Source organism: Musca autumnalis, unplaced genomic scaffold (genome assembly GCF_047663935.1).
Source record: "Musca autumnalis isolate F117 unplaced genomic scaffold, ASM4766393v1 scaffold_5, whole genome shotgun sequence".
Taxonomy (NCBI): domain Eukaryota; kingdom Metazoa; phylum Arthropoda; class Insecta; order Diptera; family Muscidae; genus Musca; species Musca autumnalis.
In genome coordinates, this window is record NW_027412088.1 from 184,323,163 (window position 1) to 184,345,844 (window position 22,682).

Below are 22,682 nucleotides of genomic sequence, written 5' to 3' on the forward strand. Positions count from 1 at the left end.
CGCAGTTTTAATAAAAGAACCTGAAGTGGATACTTTTGACTGTGATTCACTGTATATTATTTTTAATTTCAGTCATACAAAGCAAACGCGCCAACAATATACAGTGGCACAGGAAAGTATACATACACCCTGCAAAACTGCAGTTTAGGCTAAATCGTTGGGGTTTTTACAGCAACAACTGCTCTGTGTGGCTCCTTGGTGACAAAATAACCATAATTACACAAATTTATTTTAATCTAATACGTACATTTAATACAATTAAAGAAATTCAATTTTCATAACACAGAATAGTATACATACACCCCAAGGAAATACGAGTATTATCGTAAAATTTATGGAATTAGTAGCAAAATTTATACATTTTTTAGTTTTGGCGAATGTCTCTAGGTGTGTGAGATATATTTTAGAGAAAAGACAATAATTTTTGGGGGTCAAATGCCGTTACTTAGGGTCAAATTTCATATATGCCTCGTTAAAGCTGACCCTTGCTTAATTTTTTGCGTTTTTAGGTATTGTACTTTATAAAAAGTACAAAATTCGTATCAGATGGCAAATCTTGAGACCCTAAAACGCTTTGAAGTTGTTTTTGTGCATAATATACCTTCCTGAACGCAGATAAATGCACGTTTTCCCTCAGATTTCTCAGGAAGTGAATAGATTCCGCGAAATTCTTGGTGCAAATTACATATAGATGGCCTTGAATTGCCTTGTAATATTGTCGGATACAATGCCTGGGCATTAATTGAATCAGAAATGTGACATATTTTGTTACAAACCTGTTCCCAAAGCTTCTAAAGCAACAAAATATAATCACTACCAAAAAACCATGAAATTTGTACTGTGAACAACGTCGTTTTCGTATTATGATCATTACCGTTACTATAGGCGCGAAACGTTTCGTATAATTGTACATTTCTGAGTCAATTGATGCCCAAGCATTCTATCCGACAATATTACAAGGCAATTCAAGGCCATCTATATGTAATTTGCACCAAGAATTCCGCGGAATCTATTCACTTCCTGAGAAATCTGAGGGAAAACGTGCATTTATCGACGTTCAGGAAGGTATATTATGCACAAAAACAACTTCAAAGCTTTCTAGGGTCTCAAGATTTGCCACCTGATACGAATTTTGTGCTTTTTATAAAGTACAATACCTAAAAACGCAAAAAATTAAGCAAGGGTCAGCTTTAACGAGGCATATATGAAATTTGACCTTAAGTAACGGCATTTGACCCCCAAAAATTATTGTCTTTTCTCTAAAATATATCTCACACACCCAGAGACATTCGCCAAAACTAAAAAATGTATAAATTTTGCTACTAATTCCATAAATTTTACGATAATACTCGTATTTCCTTGGGGTGTATGTATACTTTTCTGTGTTATGAAAATTGAATTTCTTTAATTGTATTAAATATACGTATTAGATTAAAATAAATTTGTGTAATTATGGTTATTTTGTCACCAAGGAGCCACACAGTGCAGTTGTTGCTGTAAAAAATCCAACGATTTAGCCTAAACTGCATTTTTGTAGGGTGTATGTATACTTTCCTGTGCCACTGTATTTTTTCTATTTGAAAATTTTGCCTTCTTAGGCGAAGATCATTTTTAGTATTAATTTTTTTTTTTAAATTTATTAATCGAGCTTTTTTATGATCTATAATGCAAATGAAAAAGGAAAGCCGACGATTCGAACCAACCACTATGTTTGGCTCTGAACGCTAACACGCCGTGACAACTTTTTTCCTGTGTTTTTCATTTCATACTCAATATGAAAATCATCACCCTGTTCTGTTCTGTCAGTGTAATTTTACCCACACATAAACATTTAAGCGCTCGCTCTTCTTGGTCGGCTATGGTTTAAACGTATTATAAAACTCGTTTGAGAAACATATAGTACGTTTACATTCCACAAAAAAAAAAATGGAAGTTGTGCAATGTGGAGTAGTGAAAAATTCGCACCGTTCCACAGAGGGGAAACATAGGCCTAAAGTTGCTCAAAACTCAAAATATGAAAATCGTTTTTTTATGAAAAAATGTTGATAAACGGCAACCAGACTCTTTTCTACATTTGCTATAACCATCCTCGACTGTGTAAGATTAACCAATCCAATGCAGCAGTCGATTGAACTCAGCCATACTGAAAACAAAAAGTAAATTTTCGAAAACTAAGAAATTAGGTGAACATTAAAATGACATTATTTTCGCGAAATTTTATATTTTTCAAGATTTATTGTTTTTGTACAGTCTCCGAACAAGATTAGCATTTAATTTTTTCAGATTGATTTTACATCTTTGCTCTTTAATAATGGTGATACATATCCTCTTTGTGAAATTTTTTTTATGATAATTTTTAAGATTACTACAATTTCAATAGTGAAAAAGTCTATTTCCCCGTCGTTTCCCGACCATAGTTTCTTCTAATGTTTTATGCACTTGAGTCTCAAATATCAGATCCAATCATAAAAAGTTGCGCATATTTGCGCCATTCCGAAAAAATCTAATTTTTCTCAACTAAAATATGAAATATTTTTATATGGAATTGCAAGGTTTACTCACACTAAATTTTGCTCCGCCTTATAACCGGGGCTCTTATTTATCAGACTAAACCAACACCTATCAAATATCTTTGCATTATTCAGAAACATTCACGGCTTTTCTCATGTGAATTGAAAAAAATTTCATTTAAGTAGGTTTCAAAAAATAAAATTTGGAATGAAATATATGTATATGGGACTATATATACATCTGTACCGATTTGTTTGAAAATTGGCTCAATGTTTTTTTAGGCTTGTTCAGGTTGCATGTGTCAAATTTCAGTGATTTTGGTGCATTTTTATCTCATATAAGATGCGAATATATATGGAAGCTGCATCCAAATCTGGACCGATTTTCATTATTTTCTATATGATTAATCCTTATACATAAGATATGCTTTGTGCAAAATTTTATATCAATCGGACTATAAATGAGCTTTCTAGGGCTTTTGATCAACTTTCAACACAAATTTCCCCTCTGTGCGTTCGCAGTTGCTTAAATATCCCTATTAACAAACCAGTTTGTGGATCCCTACAAGCAGTGACATCATTTCTTCCAAACACAAAAAAGAGTGTATAAATTTCTAAGAATTTGTTATAAAGAAATTACAAATTAAAATTGTGAACATTTTTGCGGTAATTCAAGAGACGGAAATAATTTTTGGAGTGGAATCCATGTTGAAATCTGAACTGGTGATGGAAAGTCAATATAAAACACCTTCTGGATGATGAAGCAAAATCAATTGCGTTTGTATTAAATGGAAAGCGGAGTAAATAAACCCAGCTGTGGTTGAATTTGACGGAGACATTTCATAATTTAACGTAAGGTAATAAAATTCTTAATATTCTTCATTTACTCAAATAATAAATGCATTTTTTCCAGCAAAGAGTTTCCATCCATGGATGCAGTTAAATCATTAGTACAATTTTACAAGAGAACGCACGGATAGCGAGTACTCCATTTTGCTTCTCAGCACGCAGATATGACGCAGTCTATTTTTAATCCAAATCACGACTTTTGATGCAGTGCTTTAGAGGCATTTAAAGAATATATTTTAAATCAGTCTTAAGATGCAATAAAAATGCAAGCCATTGCGAAATATCCAGAATATATAAAATGTTTTTTTTTTGTGTAATACAAGAATATTAAAAACTTTATTACATTAAAACTTGGTTTAGACTACACACTTATACGATGATTAAGAGCATTATACCCCGTTTGCGCTTAACAGGTTTTATTAAACCCACTGGGTTTCAAATGTCAATTCCATAGCACAAATGTCAAATAAATTCTCATAAAGAAGGTTAACCCGACAAAAAGCTCTAGTGCAAACGCCGTTTTATATCGATTTATTTAATATAATTTGTATGAAAATTACAACTCAAATCCACTCGATTTGCTAAATCAAGCATAGTCTAAACGTGGTATAACACAAATTATAAAAAAGTCTCCATTAAATTCAATCGCAACTAAATCTACTTCCTCCTCCTCTGCATTTTATATAACCGACACTGATTTTGCTTAATCATCCAAAAGGTTTTATATGTTGCATTCCCATCACTAGTTCAGCTGTCGACATGGACTTCAACTTCACTCCAAAAATAATTTCCGTCTCGTGGATTACCACAAAAACGTTCCCAACATTAGGTTTTATTTCTTTATTACATAACAAAATTCTTAGAAATGTATACACTCTTTTTTGTCTTTGGAAGGAATGATGTCGCTGCTGGCAGGGATCAACAAATTGACTTGTTTGTACGGATCTTTAAGCAAGTGTCTATATAGTTGGGCGTCATTTCTTTATTAAATGACGCTGAAATTTAGTCCAAATTCACACGTTCGAACTGGAATGACAAATTATTCCCCTCTACTCCCTCGCCCATACTCTCAATTATTTCACCATTTACTTTGAACGTGTGAATTCGGACTTACTCAAACTTTGGATGTGTTTCGGCTTTACAGTTGTGAAATATTTTTTTCTAGTCTTAATGGAATCATTCTTCAATACATAAACATATATAAACGAAGGCTTCATTCCTTCATGAATTTTAATTTAAGACCCGCTTGGCTATCCACAAAGATAAGCTTTGTTCCGTACTTTTTAATAGTAAAAATAGTAAAAGAGAGAAAGAGAGACAAATTGTTGTCACACAAAAGTTTTTTCAAAAATTTCGGGAACGCAAAAATGGAAAAACGTCAAAAAAGCTGGAACAAATGTCAAAGTCGGCGGACCAGCCAATCAGACGCCGGCATCCATGTTAAAGACGTATACGCAAAGGAATTGACTGTTGAAATCGAGTGGATTTCGTTAATGTAAACCAAGCTTAAGTTAAAAGTATGTTTGTATGGCCAGGTTTACATCACAGGTTTTTGTTGGGTTATACATATTTACGAGGATTTTTCGGCGTATACGCAATGGAATTGACATTTTAAAACCAGTGAACTTGTTAAATCGTGCCGAAAACTACTTTTCTAGAACGTATATTTTAATGAAATTTCTTTCAGAAACTACTCAAGTGTGGACCGGGATTAATTTAATTTATTGACCCTCATGGCGTATTACATTTACAAGTTACACACTTACATTAGATTTATATTAATAATACGCCACCACTCTCTATTTTACGCAAAAAAACTGTTAAAAACAACTGGGTAGTAGGTCTTATAGCTATATTACATTACGTGTATTTCATGTGTATGTTTTGCATTTTTTTACATCTACATGTTGTACACATAGTGTGATCCATATAAAAAATTTCATCTATCAAACTGATGTGTGAACCCATGTGTAACTTTTTCGAAATAGAGCCCTTCCTATTTTTAGCTGTGTTCCTTTACTTACCTGAGGTTACCATTTCAACCATTTGTTACCATTTTTAACCTGCAAAGCGTTCCTTAACCCCGAAAAGTGGCAAAACTGGAAGCAATTTTTAAGAGAGTAAGAGGGGAGAGAGAGCGAAAATGGCTTTCTCTTCTACCATAGGCTACCAGCAAAATTTCTGCAGGTAGAAAATGGCAGAACTGATTTTTCGACGAAAATTGATTTTTTTATGCTTTTTCTGACATTGCTGCCGGATCTACCATTTTTCCGTTCCTTTACTTTTCTGGTAAAAATGTTCATGAGAGAGCAATTTTGAACAATTTTGACACTTTTCTCTTTTACCACTCTTACCATTAAAAAAGTAAAGGAACAAAGCTTTTGTATGTACAATAAATAGAAAACAGCTGATTTGTTTGTTTTGATGAAAGCAGAAATTTGCAAAATTTGCTGAAAGAAATAATTTCTTAAAGAAACATAAATAAATCGATTTGATAAAGTATTTGTTTACATTTATTGGTTATGTCACACAAAGAAACATATACTGGTGTAATAGCAAAAATTATAAATCATATGTAAAATGTCAGTTTTCGCACACGCACAAAGAATTACACCAGGACAAACAAATTCAAAACATACACATGAAATACACGTAATGTAATATAGCTATTAATTGTAAGAAAGGACGTGTCAAATATTCCGAATACATTATGAAGGAAATATTTTTCATTTCAAATTTTCATAGAACTAGAATGAATGTCTTATGCCAGACTATGAAAATTTTCATTAGAAAATTCTTTGTTATTCTCTTTTAAATTTTCATTGACGTCCACACACATTTATGAAATTATATGAAAATATTGATATTTTCATTGCTTTGCATTGGTTTGAGAGTTACAAACTTAAACTCAAAGAATAATTTTCAGATTACCCTATAAACCTCTTACCCAAGGCACATTGAATAAGGTAACCGATTCGACAAATAGCAACAACAAAAAACCTCTTGTTGTACACTTTAAATGTCAACATTTGTTATGTTTTAGTATGAAGAATTGTCGTTGTATGTTGTTTACAACAACTTTTTTGACATTTCATGTTCAATCAGCTGGCGTGAATCGGCTACCTTATTCAATGTACCTTGCTCTTACCTATAAACTCATTTTCAATCCAGGGGCTTGTCTTTTGCGTCAACAAAAATGTTTGGTAATAGTACGTTCACACTATGGCTCTATCTTAATCCCAGCAAAAAGTTTGCCTCCAAGAGGCAGTTAAATCATATGTACAAGTGATCTGGAAGTGCATCAAATTATGCATTTTCACTCATGATTTTAACAAGAGCGTGACTACTGAAAGATGCACTCCATTGCACTGCATTTTAACTGACCCTTTGGCACTGCATTTTAACTGACCCTCTGGCACTGCATTTTAACTGAACTTTTGGCATTGCATTTTGACTAACCCTTTGGGGGTAGAATAGGATGCAGTTCAAAGCACGTGTTTTGATACATTCTGCGGAATGTGTGCAAGCCATTACAAAATATCCCGGAACAAATAAAATGCATTTATTATTTCTGTAAAACAAAAATATTAAGAACTTTATTACATTAACACATATTATGAAAATTCTCCATTGAATTCAATAGCAACCATGCGTGTTTCCTCCGCTCTCCATTTAATCCAGGCTGAACTGTTCTTGCTTCATCTGCTAAATGGGTTTGATATTGTCTTCCCATCACCAGTTAAGATTTCGACATGTACTCCAACAGCACTCCATTGGGAAATTTTCTTACCAAAAAATGTTCGCAAATTAAATATTTTTTATTAACAAATTTTTGGAAAAGTTAACACGCTTATCTCTTTTTGGAAAATGTAGATATGTACAAACTGATTTATGTACTTGTAGGGATCTCTAACAACTGCTAATAAAATGTAGCGAACGGAGTGCCTTTTTCGCGACTCCGTTTGGACTGCATCCGGATGCTGTTAAATTGTGAGGAATTGGAGTGCCTTTTTCACGACTCCGTTGAACTGCATCCGGATGCTGTTAAAATGTGACAAGTGGATGTGATTCTTTGGATTGCACCCAAATGCAGTTAAAATGTGAGGAATGGAGTGCCTTTTTCACGACTCCGTTTGAACTGCATCTAAACATACCGTGAAAGAACTAGTCCACACTGCACTATTTCCAATTTATTTTGCTGGGATATTTAACAGCTGTTTTCATACATTTCAATTCAAATAAATAGAGGTGGAGCATTTTAAACCTTGTTTACACTGCCACCTAAAACAACTTTTTTTGTCAAAAATAATGTTTTGTTAAAACTTTTAAGAGGTTTTTACATGTAACGTATTTTATAAAGACGCATGTCATTTAAGTTGTCAATTATGTCAAATAAATGACAAAACATCTGTTTTAAATACATGTGTTATTTGTTGATTTATTTGCTATTCAAAATGAAATAAAATGAAACAAATATAAAACCGATCTTATGTAGGGATGAATAAAGCCCTAAACACATCCAACGTTTGAGTAAAGTTTTGTGTCATTTCTGGTAGAAGAATAAAGAAAAATTGAAACTTGGCAGCACTTTGTCTTTTATTCATCTACCAGAAATGACACAAAACTTTCCTCAAACGTTGGATGTGTTTACAGCTTAATAGTAGGGTTCTAAATTATTGGTAAGCAATTACAATCATATTGTTGGGCGCCAAAATAAGTGATGGGCGTCGTAATGTGTGATCTGTCCCAAAATATGCAGATCAGTAATTGTTGTGTTCTAAATTTTTGGAAAGCCTACAGCATACTCGTGTAGTTTGGGCGCAAAAATAGATTGTTAGATTCTACATTCTTGGGAAATATAATACATTTGAATGTTTAGTATTGGGGTTATTGTGATTATAATAATAAACGTTGGGCGCCAAAATATCTAATTAGCAGCAGTATTATGTTTTTCTTTTTTATACAGAAGAGGAAGAAATTAATGGCTATTTTGCACTATTCAGACTATATTCGTTGGAATATTCAAAAAATAAAAAATGCAGATTAAAAGTCAAAAGTCAGATCACAACAATTGTTTGTGAATGATATATTTTTCTTAGAATCTCAAGTTCACTTGATTTTAGGGCTATTTGCTCATGTTAGTTTGTCTTGTGTGTAATAATTGTGGAATCAAATTCCAAAAGTTTTTATTTGCTCTTTTTTCTTATTTTACACATTCTACAGTTTTAAGCCCAAGTAGCCTGAATCATTCTTTGTACAATATGGTAGCTGGTTGTCGTGGAACCTCTTTAAATTATTGATCCTCCTCCACTTTGGTAAATCCAGCATTCTTATAAAATGTTCTTATCAATTTCTTCGGACACCCGTTGCATTGTATTTGACATCTACATATATTCATATAAATGTCAATTTTTTTATTCATATACACTTGAAAACTGACTTATATTGTTGTTTTTGTTGGTTAACTAACTGGAAATAGACAATTAAAATCAAACCTCCGTAATAATTGATTAGTGAACAAATTAACAAAACTTTTTTTATCACCAAATAACAGGGTATAATTGCACCCACAGACACAACTAGCAACATGTACACACATATATATGTATAGTGTAAGTGCATATTTACTGTTATCAAGTAAATCCAATTGAAGTATTTGCAATATGAGAAGAATACCTGGCTGAATGGATGATCAACAACATATACTACATACATACATGCACATATACGAGTACATTGCCTGGACTGGCACTTCACATACCGTGATTATCGGCCACATTGACGTTGTCCATCCATATAGTAAGTACTTCTATGTAGCACTCTCCAATACTTAATAGTGGTGTATTGTAGTTGTTTTACTACTGTTGTTTGTTTCGTTTCAATAAATCGAAAGAAAATACAACAATAAAACAAAACGAAAATCGCGACACAAAACAACAACAGTCGCCGATACCAATTTCAGAGCCAAAGGCGCTTAATTCAATTTTTGGTATGATCAGTTAATGTTGGTCAATCACTAAGAACGGTTGACTGGTTTTTTTTCTGTGTGCTCCTCCTCCTGCTTTATTGGCGCGACACGAAGTTAAAAAAGAATAATTTTTAAAAGGAACCGTCAACAAAATATATTACTGAAAAAACAACAAAACTTTTATAAAAGACTATTTATTTTTAAAGGTAATTTTTATGAATGAAAATGATTGATGATCTTCTGTGTTGTGTGTTGATTTAATTAATTTTTATTGTGCTTAAAATACCTCGTGCAAAAAAAAAGGACTTTTGTTAAACAAATAAGTTTCAGTGAAGTGAAAAAAAAAATAATTTGAAACCCAACAGAGTGTGATGATGAATATTAAGCAGTTTTTTAATATGAAAAAAATACAATAAAATGAGATCCTGCTAACAATAAATGAAAAATTGGTCGAGGTTGAATGTTAAATAAAAATAATAATAAATGTCATTATTCGCAAAATAGGGGACTTACTCAACGATATACATATAATATAAACGAAATTAATACCAACCAAATGCCAAAATACTACTGATATGACTTTTCTTTTGATATAAACACGGTTTAACATTTGCAATGTCATATCCCAGCAAAAAGTTTGCATCCGCGAATGCAGTTGAATCACTACAAGTGTACAGTACATTTGCCGTTGGAGTACATCTTTTCCTATGAATTCACTTATGAATTTTACAAGAGAGCGCGTAGCTAGGATGCACTCCATTTTGCTTCCACGCACACAGCTAGGATGCACTCCGTTTTCTATCCAAATCACGGCTTAAAATGCATTAGATTGAATTTATATGCGTTCTTCGGATTGCATTTTTAATCAGTCTAAAGATGCAATTAAAATGCAAGCAATTGCGAAATATCCCAAAATAAATAAAATGCATTTATTATTTGTGTAAAACAAGAACACAAAGAACTTTATTATATAAACACAAATTAAAAAAGTTTCCATTAAATTCAATCACATTTGAGCTAACTTCCTCCGTTCTCGATTTAATCCAAGCGCATCTGATTTTCTTTCATCATCCTAAAGTTTTTTATGTTGCCTTCCCATCACTTGTTCAGCTTTCGACATGGACTCCAACTCCACTCCATTAAAAATTTCCGTCTCGTGAATAACCGCAAAAATGTTCGCAACTTAAGTTGTTATTTCTTTATTTTATATCAAATTCTTCGAAATGTATACACTCTCGTTTATCTTTTAAAGGGATCAACCAACTGTTTTTTTTTTTTCTGTAGGGATCTCTACAGCAAATGCTTATAAAATGTATCGAACGGAGTGCATTTTTCATAACTCTGTTGGAGTACATCGACAGATGTTGTGAAATCATAACTCCAATTGCACAACTTCCAAAATTTTTTGCTGGGATTGGTTAACATTGCGTTTACACATGACAGGACAGTTGAGTTCATGTATCGATTGTCAAAACTCCAAAACTCTGTGACGTCCAGACAACTGCGAAAACAGTTGTAAACTTATGAATGGAAATCGTCGATTTCTTTTTGTTTTCAGTTGTCATATTTATTTAGTATTTATAGTACGTTTACATATAACCGTATTTAATAAATCCACTGGATTTCAAATGTCCGTTCCACTGCGTATACGTCCAATAAATCCTCTTAACGGAGGTTAACCCCACAAAAAGCTACAGTGTGTATGGCGTTTTATTTAAAAAATATCTTGCAATAGTCTGGAGGTCTACGTCTTCAATTATTGACAATTAATACATGTACTCCATTGTCCAGTCCATTGTAAACCAAGGGTTATAGATCCTATCCCAGCAAGAAAGTGTGCATTCGAATATGTAATTTAATCACTAGTACAAGTGCAGCTGCACTGCATCTTTAAACATGAATCCACTTATGATTTTTATAAGTGAGCTCTGAGATAAGATTCCATTCTACAGCACGTCTTATGCTTGGTTTACATTTACGAAATCTACTCGATTTCAACTGTCAATTCCTTTGTGTATACGCCAAATAAAAACTCATCTAAAATTCATTGGATTTCATTTGACGTTTAGCAATGGAATTGACAGTTGAAATCGAGTGGATTTCGTAAATGTAAACTTACTTTTATGGTTGAGTGTTTTGCATTAAATTTTTTTATCAATTCATGGTCAAATCCTCAATAATTTTTAATTACAAGATTTTTAGTACTGGGGTTAACCCCTTAACACACATTTTAAAATAATAGTGTTCCAGAACTAAAAAGTTTTTACAATTTTCCCTGTACTACAAAGAGTTGCAAAATGTCCATTTCTCTTTAGAAACATTTTACATCACCAATTAAGGTGAGCAAAAGATTGTAAAGCTGAAAACACATCCAACGTTTGAGTAAAGTTTTGTGTTGAGATTTGAGAAAAAAAACACAACAGGGCGACGCCGACATCAAAGTCCAGAGTTGATCTGTTTGCCGGCATGTATTTCAAATGAATTTGAATTTTTCGGCATCATGCACAACAGTGTAAAAACGGCCAAAACGACACAAAACTTTTTCCCAACCGTTGGATGTGTTTTCAGCTTATGGGTAATTACACGATATGTTTTTTACATATGAGTTGTCACTTTTTATATACAAAATGTATATGCAAAGTGACAATGCATATGTAAAAAACATATCGTGTAAAGTACCCATTAACATGTTTGCCGGCTTCTGATTGGCAGGTACGCCGATTTTGTTCCTTTCATTTTTGACAGTGGTCCGTCCCTTTTCTTTAAAAAAATGGTAAAAGTTGGAAAAGTAGTGAAAGCTGTGAACTGCTCTCATGTCAATCGTACGCTTACATAAGTAAAGCAACAATTTTGGAGTAAAAAGTTGTAACACTTTAAGATTCTTGCACGTAAAGAAGCAGAGCTAAAGTAAGAAAACATACCAAATGTCTCCATTCAACAGTAACTGAGTTTATTTGCTCCCCTTCTCCCGTTTTATATAAGCGCAACTGATTTTGCTTCCTGACCCAAAAGAGGTTTATTATATTGTCTTCCCATCAGCAGTCTAGATTTTGACATGGACTCCAACTTTACTCCATTAAGAATTTCCTTTTCTCGAATTACCACTTTAGGTTTTTATTTTATAACAACATTTTGGAAATGTACAGATTTTTTGGTCTTTAGAAGAAAGGATGTTGCTGTTTGCGGCGGTCTACAAACTTGCTTTAAACAAATGCTAAAAAATTGTATCAACATTGTTCGACTTCCAATCTGTGTTGCTAAAACACCGTTGCATTAGAGCTTTTTGCCGGTTTAAACTTCTTTATGAGGATTTAATTTGACGTATTCGCCGCAACGGAATAATTTACTGCTCTATTCCAGAACCTGCAAGAATCTACATTTTTTTACTACGAGAACAATTTCTCCTTTATGTTATCGAAAAAATAGTAAAAATTAGTAAATTCTTGCGAAAATCACACTTTTTATAACAGACATTTATTTCTGTCATTCTCGAAAAAATTTTAAAAATTTCATTTATTGTAACATGTCACGTGTTCACTTATGAAATGTTTTTACACGTCAATTTTAATTGACGTCTATATTACATGTTAAATAGTTTGTAATTAGAGAACGTTACTGAACGTGAAACAATGAAGATATCTAATAAATGTAGATGATGACATTTTTCTACGCACTGAGTACATGAATAATTGCAAAACATACATATTTCTCGTGTTTATTTCACATGAATTTGCATTGCAATAGCTGTGCCTTTTGCTCGATATTTTGTAATAAAATTATTACAAAATGTTATTGGATGTAGTGTTTTTATGCAACTTTTGACAGTTGCGTCATTGCAAATGTAATGAAAATAACTATTTATTCGACCCTGTTTATATTATAGCCTTTTGCCGGGTTACCCTTCTTTAGGAGGATTTATTTGAACTATAAGCAATGGAATTGACATTGGAAACCCAGTGGGTTTGTTAAATCTGGTTGTATATAAACGTACTATTATATTATTACCAGATAACTTACTTCTTAGAATTGATAATAATCGCTGAAGCATATAATCTAATAGTACATTAAAAAAATCCATTGGTTTTACATTAATACACGTCAAATAAATCTTCATAAAGGAGGTAAAAGAGCTTTTTCCCGGGTTAACCTTCTTATTTATTTGACGTTTGCGCTATAGAATTGACATTTGAAACCCAGTGGGTTTATTAAATCCGGTAAAGTGTAAACGGGGTATTAATTTTATACTTAATCCGGATAGTGAACTATAAAGTAAATATGGCTTAAGTTATTGAAAGTTTATTTACAATAGCTGTGACTTTTTAATCCATATTTTGTAATAATTTTATTAGCTGTGTTCCAGAACTAAAAAGTTTTTACACATTTTACTCCAAAAACCGTTCCCGTACACAAAAAAGTTGTAAAATGTTCACTTCTCTTTAAACAAAAATGGCGCTGAATGACGCTCTCTTTAAAAACTTTTTACACGACAAATTTGGGCGAGTAAAAAAATAGTAACATGGTTGCCGGCGTCTGATTGGCTGATACGCCGACTTTGACATTTGTTCCAGTTTTTTGACGTATTTTCCATTTTTCCGTTCCCGAACTATTTCAAAAAACTTGTGTGTGAAAACAAATTTTTTGCAGTTCTCTCTTTTACGAGTTTTACTATTAAAAAGTACGGGAACGAAGCTATTATTTACATTAAAGTTTAAATGTAACATTTTCTACTTTCCCATTAAAAGAAAAGTAAAGCCTGATTCAAGCTATTCATAAATGGATTTAACAAATTCTGTACAAATCTTATGGGCCAAATACATACGGTGCGTTGTGTCACGCGTTGCGCGTTGAAAACAACAACCACATGAAAAATGTGTGAGTGATGCCAAGTTTGTTCTTGAAGTTTTCGTGTGGTTGGTGTAACGCGACGCTCAACGCGCCGTATGTGCCGGGGCCTTTACGGTATACATGGCCCCAGCACATACGTTCCGTTGTGCGTCGCGTCACGTGTTAAGAACAACAACCACATGAAAAAATGTTAGTGATGCCAAGTTTGTTCTTGAAGTTTTCATGTGGTTGTTGTAACGCGACGCCCAATGCGCCGTATGAAAGTAAAGTTTTGTTTCTGGTAGATGAATAAAGGCAAAGTGCTGCCAATTTTCATTTTTTTCTTTATTCTTCTACCAGAAATCACACAAAACTGTTAAAGGTAGCTTAAAACGCCAGCGTCGTGGTTTCAATCTGTCAAATTTTTTGTTATAGTACACTAGAGTTTTTTTGCCGGGTTAACCCACTTCGAGAGGATTTATTTGACGTTTGCGCTATGGAATTGACATTTGAAATCCAAACCCACTGGGTTAATCCGGTTACGTGTAACCGGGGTATTATTGTAAATAAATTGTATGAAAACGTAAACAAACATATTGACATCTTGAATAATTTTTGGCAAAAATAGTGTTGTTGTTATGCTACTTACGTGACCTAGTAAATAGATCTGAGACATAACTTTGGAGGATTTAAATGGCAGCAGCTGATTTTTGTTTATGTATACATACACAACAGCAAACAAAAAAGTACATTGCATTCATGGCGGAATAAAGCTGAAAACACATGCAACGTTTGAGTAAAGATTTGTGTCATTTCTGGTAGATGAATAAACGACAAAGTGCTGCCAAGTTTCAATTTGTCTTTATTCTTCTACCAGGAATGACACAAAACTTTACTCAAACGTTGGATGTGTTTAGGGCTTAAGAAAGGTGTAACGCCAAAAACAGCTGATCATCATACTAGTTATCAAAATGCATTATTGTGAATAAAATCTCATACAAAATGTAAACAAGCAATTCACAGCAATGCATTATTGTGACCAAATTTGACGTTTGGTATGATTTGATGTAACACATTCTTATTCCACCATGATTGCATTCTTTTGCCATCGCCATTAAATAAACAAATCAAACAATACAACTTACAATATCGAAAATAGCTAAACTTCAGCTGCCTCTCTCAGATCTGTTTGACAATAATGTTTTTAAAAAATGTTTACTTATAAAAATCACCAGTTTATGCTATACTGGTATTTATGCTAATTTTCTGTTTTTGCTGTGGGCGGAAATCTCAAAAAAAAACGTATTTTTTGTGGCAAGTTGTTTTAGAGTTCACGATCTTTAAAATTTGTTCACTATCAAGGTAATCAACAACAATAAGCAGTTTTTGCATTGCTGTTATACGATTTTTGATTTGATTAGTATGCCACCGTGGTGCAATGGTATGCACACCCGCCTTGCACACATAAGGTCGTGGGTTCGTTTCCCCGGCCAGGCAACATCAAAACACTTTTCAACGGTGCCCTATTATAAAATCAATCTCGATTTATTTGACGTTAAGGCCGTGACAGAATCAGCTCGTTGCTTGCTTTCAAATGTCAAATTATATGGGGGACGCCGGCTCTGGCCTTCCTTTATAATTTGACATTTGGGGAAGCAAGCAAAGCAAGCGACGATTGATTCTGTCACGGCCTTGGCATTTGGGAAGCAAGCAAAGCAAGCAACGATCGATTCTGTCACGGCCTTTAAATGTATGAAAGAAATCCATTAACACAAGCATTTAAAACAAGTGTTTTGAGCAAATATGTATGTTACTTTATTTGAAAGGTATTCAAAGGAATTGATACTTAAGGTAAAGTCTCTTTAGGCAAATATTTGCTCCAGCGACCGGCAGTGTGAGCAAGTGAGTTTTGGGAACTCACGTCATTTATTTGACAGATATTTTATGGAATTGACACCTTAAATGACGCATGTTTTATAAAACATGTTAAACGCAGTTTACACTTGCATTTATAAAAGGTGTTTTGGGTAATTTACGTCATTTATTTGACAGATATTCTATGAATTTGACAACTTAAATGATGTATGTTTTATAAAACATGTAAGATGTAAAAGTCGCTTTAGATGTAAAAGCGGCTATATTTTAATAACAATTGAAAGTAGTTTGGTGTAAATGCTACTTAAGTCAAGATAGAACCATTATCCCGGCAAACAATTAACATCTAAAAATGCGGTTCAATCACTAGTACAAGTGTACTTGAATTTAATAGAATATGCACGTCATTTATTTGGCAGATATTAAATGGAATTGACAACTTAAATTACACGCTTTATAACAACATTTAATGAGTAATTGACTGAAAATTATGCTAAATCATGGCAATTAGATTTATGTTCATCTTTGGTATGTCTTATCAAAATGGCAAATTTCAGGGGAAATCCAATAAGAAACTACATATGTATATACAAATATACGTTTACAACAAGAAGTTCAACACCCTGACAAACTTTATTTACCTATAATCAAATATCAATATTAACAGTTTATCACCGGCAGGCACCACTACCGCTTGCTGCCTGCCGCCATATCATAAAACAAGAACAAATTGCAAGCAACGAAACAAAGTGTTCTATTCAGTCAGTCACATGTAGCAAATTTATTGAGGGCCCATATAATTCCCAATTGATGTCATTGCGCTTAACTGGCTAGAACCACATATAAAACCTTAAGCCGAGTGCTTTGTGTTTTAATTGCAAAAAATTATATGTATGATTTAATGTCTGAAAGCATATAAGACCAATATTTAAGAATGATTAGGGAATTCTGCAAACAAATTTATGAACTTATGGCGATATCAAATATCGTCTGATAAGGTAATCGAATTTAAAAGATTTCATAATTTGTGGTCAATATGCCAAAAACAAATTACCCACAATTTATCTCGAGGAATTTATGAAATTATTGCTTGGCTTTGGGTCATGGACGCGATTCTAGTAAATATATATTAGATAATCTTTAAATGGTCATACGACAGCAAAACGTGTTAGTTTTTGACATTTTAATGAAAACTGATATTTTTAATTAATTTTAAAAGATTTCATAAATTAGGTGGTCATTATCACAAAATCAATTGACTTATTTTTCTCCCAGAAAAGTTCTTATCGATTGGTTTTTTGGCTGATGTCCAGAAAATGTACTTGAGATTATTTAATTGCGGTAAGAAAGTAAAAAAATAATAACGACTATTTTGCAATACTTTTGATAATAATCAAGGTTATTACACGAGTACTCAAGTTGATAAGCAGAGTGCATTTACCTGAATGTTTAATATTAAATTACCCAATTCTAATCGGTAGTGATTTACAAGTGGTGGGTTTTCTTTTGAAACAAAGGTCAATGGTATGATTTGATTTGAAGTGGCGATAAGTGTAGTCTGAATTGTATTGAAAATGTAAATGCGCGTATAGACTATACCCTTTTATGGTGATAAAATACATTATAGTACGTTTATATATAACCGGATTTAACAAACCCACTAAATGTCAATTCCATTGCTTATATTTCCAATAAATCCTCAAAAAGAAGGTTAGCCCTGTAAAAGGCTATAATATAAACATGGCCTTATATAGATTTTTTGACGTAAAATTTATGAAACGTACTTGTTCTTAAAATAATTTACGTTCTTATAATTATTTAATTTGATAGATATTCACCCTGCGTTTACAAAAGACAGGACAGTTGACTTCATGTATTGATTGTCAAAAAACCAAAACTTGCCTCTGTGACGTAGGCGTCCAGACAACTGTAAAATCAGTTGTAAAATTATGAATGAAAATCATAGATTTCTTTTTGTTTTCCGTTCACATATTTTGTTTTTGTACCTATTCTTTTGTTTTCAACACATTTAAATTATCATCTCACTTCTTTTTTTACAAAATGTCAAAAATGTGTTAACCCTACTGTCTATGAAAAAATGATGGACAGCTGGGAGACAAACGACAAATGTATGTATGTGTTACTAAATCAGAGTTGTATTTGAAGACAAACTGTCTGGTGTAAACGCCTAGTCAATAGAATTGACAGCTTAAATTATGTGTTTTATTAAAGAATATTTGAAAATGCGACTTATAGTACGTTTACATATAAGATTAAAAAAACCCACTGGGTTTCAAATGTCAATTCCATTGCTTATATTTCAAATAAATCCTCACAAAGAAGGTCAACCCTGCAAAAGGCTAAACACCTTCAAGAGGATTTATTTGACGTAAACACCTTGACAGTTGAAAGCCGCCACTAAATGTCAATTCCATAACGTATACGTCAATCAAATTCTCGTCATAAATCCAATTGGTTTTATTTGAATTATATGTCATGGAATTTACATTTGAAATCCAGTGAGTTTCGTAAATGTAAACGTTCTATTATAGGCCATTTAGATATAAGTTAATTAGACGGATTTAGCGCATGTTTGCATCAACAAAAATCAGCTTATACTACGTTTACATTTACGAAATCCACTCGATTTCAACTGTCAATTCCTTTGCGCATACGTCGAATGAAAACTCATCTGAAATCCATTGGCTTTCATTTGACGTTTAACCAATGGAATTGACAATTGAATTCGAGTGGATTTCGTAAATGTAAACCTAGCATTACTGCCATTTAAATCCTCGAAAATGTATATCTAAATGCTGTGAGATTTGTATTTTTTAAACCTTGTGGAGGATTTATGAGTTGTCTAAATCAGTCATTAACCTCCTTTGTGAATTAAGAATTTGAATTTAACTATATGTTAAATAAATCTCATATTTCCTTAAATCTCGAGCATTATAGTACGTTTACATCACACATTTGGAAAATATGGTGGATTTACCAAATGTGTGATGTAAACGTACTATAATGCTCGAGATTTAAGGAAATATGAGATTTATTTAACATATAGTTAATCTAAATGCACTGTAGCAGTTTATCAAACATACTTGTCTATATGTAAACATGATTTTAATAGTACGTTTAGATTTACGAAATTCACTCGATTTCAAATGTCAATTCCTTAAAGTATACGCCAAATAAAATCCAGCGGATTTATAACTAGGATCATGGGATAAGTAAAGAGGTAGATCTAGCTGAAAACAATTTATAGATCCCTGGTTTTTCCTGAATTCGTATTACTTCAAAATCAGCAAACACAAAAGCAACAAGTGGGTTGGTTTATAATACTTTTTTGGGCATTTTATAAAAAACGCGAAAAATGAATGAAGTGTCAAAGTTTCTCCATATAATCGAATTGTGGATATGATGAAATTATTGTTTCAATGCAAAGCTGAAGTATTTCTTCCATGCAAATATTCTAAAAACAGTTTTAAAAATCGTTGAATTCGATTGTTTTTAAAATTGTTTGGCATATTATTCAAACAGCACCCATACACAGATTGTGTATATAATTATGAAGTTTTACAGCCTGTTTCACTATGTCGAACGAAAATGAAAACGAAAGAAAAACAACTAAACTCGTGTACGATTTTTAAATTTTGTAGTCGTTTTAAAGCAAACACAAAGTCAATATTGCTATGAGAGCCAAAGTTTGGGTGTTTTTCGTTCGCAATCATTTTCTTTCGACATAGTGAAACAGGCCCTTAGTAACACTCGAAAGAAAAAGAAAAATAAACTAACAGAAAGCTTTAGGCAACCTTTCTAATTAAACCATGACTAGGATTTATTTGACGCATACGTTATGCAATTGACATTTGAATTCTAGTAGATTTATAAATCTAAATGACTATAATAGTACGTTTAGATTTATAAATCCACTCGATTTCAAATGTCAATTTCATAGTGTATACTTCAAATAAATCATAGTTTTAAGTCCACTCGATTTGATTTGGCATTTACACTATGGAATTGACATTTGAAATCGAGTGGATTTCGTAAGTTTAAACGTACTATAATCCTCATTTGATCCGCATTTACATCACACAGATTTTAACATAGCCCGTCATTTAAAGTGCCAATTCAATTAAAAAACTGTTAGATGTAAATTCAGCTTTAATTGGTCATCTTTATAAATATAACTGTTGGCCCATTTGATTAATTGATCGATTTGAACAATATCCTCTAATGTGAGTCTATCAATATTATTTTTTTTCATACACATTTTTCACCTAATTAGATACCAATTAATTTTTAATTCCACCAAGAAAAACGTGATTTTGCAAAAACTAAAGCATTAACGTTTTACGAAAGTAAATAAAAAACAATAATAATTTTAAATAGTTAATCATTTGGCATTAAATATGCAACAACAACAAAAGAGTAAACACACCTCCACAAATACACAAAAAATATTGTTTACTAATTAATAGCCAAATGTAAATTGAAATGATTAATTAAATTTATATATATTTTTTGTTTTCATGTGCAGAGATGTCCACAGATACCATATCGACATCGAAAGAGAAGTCATGTTCAGTGGCAACTCTAAGCGACTTTCACTCAAGGTAAGTTAAAAAAAAAAATTATTAATTTTTGAATTGAATCGTAAATGATTTGTGTTCCATTGTATTTAGGACAAATCTCACCGAAAAAGGCCAACAAATTGATGAATATGATCCCTTTGCCAATCGCGATCAGGAGAATGGACAATCAACAAGTGGTGCCTTGGCCCATTTACTAAAATCTTCATTGGGTACGGGTATTTTGGCCATGCCTTTGGCTTTCTATAATGCTGGTCTAATATTTGGTTTAATTGGTACCCTTGTTGTGGGTTTCCTCTGTACCTATTGTGTGCATATTTTGGTAAGTATTTAGAAAACGGTTTTTGTTTCTTTCAGTGTAGTTAAACAAATGGGGGGGTTTCACACCTAGAGATTGATAATGAGAAAGTTGCACGTCATTGCCGTTACACTTGTCTGAGAGGTCCATTATGATTGAAGTGTTCATTTAAGTTGATGTTTGATTAAATTAATTAATATTTAACAAAATACAATTTATCAATAATTAGTTTTTTGTTTGTTACTTTTTATTTTATTACAACAAATATACAGTAATGAGTCGGCATGTGTAAATTAAATTTTTTCTACCACTGATTGATCACTCTATTTGTGTTTAAAAAACGGAAAATTAGTTCAAGGCTTGTCAAATGAGATTCATTACTAATATCATATCATTGTAATATAATTGTAAGTGTTAAATTCTATATAAAAATGTTGTTAAATGTCGAGCAGTATACCTATAACGAAATTGACTCTTTGGAGTTGGTTTTTAAAAACCAATTACTTTGCTTTTAGCACAATTGTATTTTTTAAGTACGTAGTTGATAATATGTGTCCTATCAATAACTTCGTTGTCTTATCAATAATACTTATTCAGGTTAAATATACAATTAACGAGAAGTCCATTGGCAAGAAAACATGCATACATAGGTACCAACTGAATTTGTTGACTATCCTCAAGAGTTCATCTTTATTGATGACGTTAATGTCAGTTTTATATATAGTTTATATTATCATTATACATACATGACTTTAGTTCATATTAAAAGATGAATTAGTTAACATTTAGACTAGATATAATATTGTTTATGTTTTCACAATTTGTCGTCAAATAAATGAAGATAATGGCACGGTTACACTACAGCTTTTTGCCGGGTTAACCCACTTCATGAGGATTTATTTTCTTAATCTGCTCAAATCTGACCAGATTTGCCATACAAAAATCAAATCCTCTCATGGCTGGGTTTATTTTAAATCCGGCACAAATCCACCAAAAATACAGTGTTGTATTCGGTATTTGTGCAAAAAAATCCAACTCTACTCAAAAAGTACCAAAAGTTGCAACTGTTTTTGCAACAGAGTTTGTCGTGTTTAACACGTTTACGATTGGTCGCATGAGACTTTATGGAGTTAATAAATCTAAAGTTATTTGAAAATCATAAAAATATTTTTTTTTTTTTCATTAGACACTTTTTTAACAAAAAGTACGATTGATACCATGATACAAAAATGTATCCCTGTGTGTAAAATATACCAATACGAGAAAAGAGGGGACGATATCTCATACGAGAAATTGTAAAAGTGTAACACACGACTTTATTAGTTATATTGTATGTATACGTAAACAAACATCAGCTGACAGTTTATATCCTCGAAAAGCTAATTGTATCCAGGAAAGATTAACCCACTGGATCTATTAAACCCAGTGGGTTAACCTTCAATTGTGTAACCGGGGTATAATGCACTTTAATATCGTATAGTCGAAACGCACCTTTAAAGTCATCTGTCTCAATGATTTATACGTCCCGGTCCACACTATAGTGATTGCATTGAAAACAAATTATGAAATTATGCGTTTCTAGATCGAATTCCACAGCAGGGTAAAATCATAGCTCTGTTCCTTTACGTGCAAGAATCTTCAAGTTTTACCACTTTTCAAAAAACGTTTCTTTACTTCAGACACCAACAATTCATATGGCAGCAGTTTACAACTTTTACTACTTTTGCCGGTTTTACCATTTTCAAAAGTAAAGGAACAGA

General features: G+C 32.4%; 1 protein-coding gene across 2 annotated transcripts in view; it reads left to right on the forward strand.

The window, feature by feature from the left end:
- LOC141405324 (proton-coupled amino acid transporter-like protein acs) overlaps positions 1 to 22,682 on the forward strand; it is a 56,209-nt gene that overhangs the window by 25,387 nt on the left and 8,140 nt on the right. The window contains exons 1-3 of one of the 2 annotated variants that reach the window (XM_073989537.1): positions 9,327 to 9,533; positions 20,573 to 20,648; positions 20,718 to 20,946. In XM_073989537.1, the coding sequence (XP_073845638.1) occupies positions 20,575 to 20,648; positions 20,718 to 20,946 (303 nt within the window). In that variant the 5' untranslated portion in view covers positions 9,327 to 9,533; positions 20,573 to 20,574. Of the gene's footprint in view, positions 1 to 9,326; positions 9,534 to 20,572; positions 20,649 to 20,717; positions 20,947 to 22,682 lie in introns of those variants that run through there. The other variant, XM_073989538.1, reaches the window with a different exon arrangement.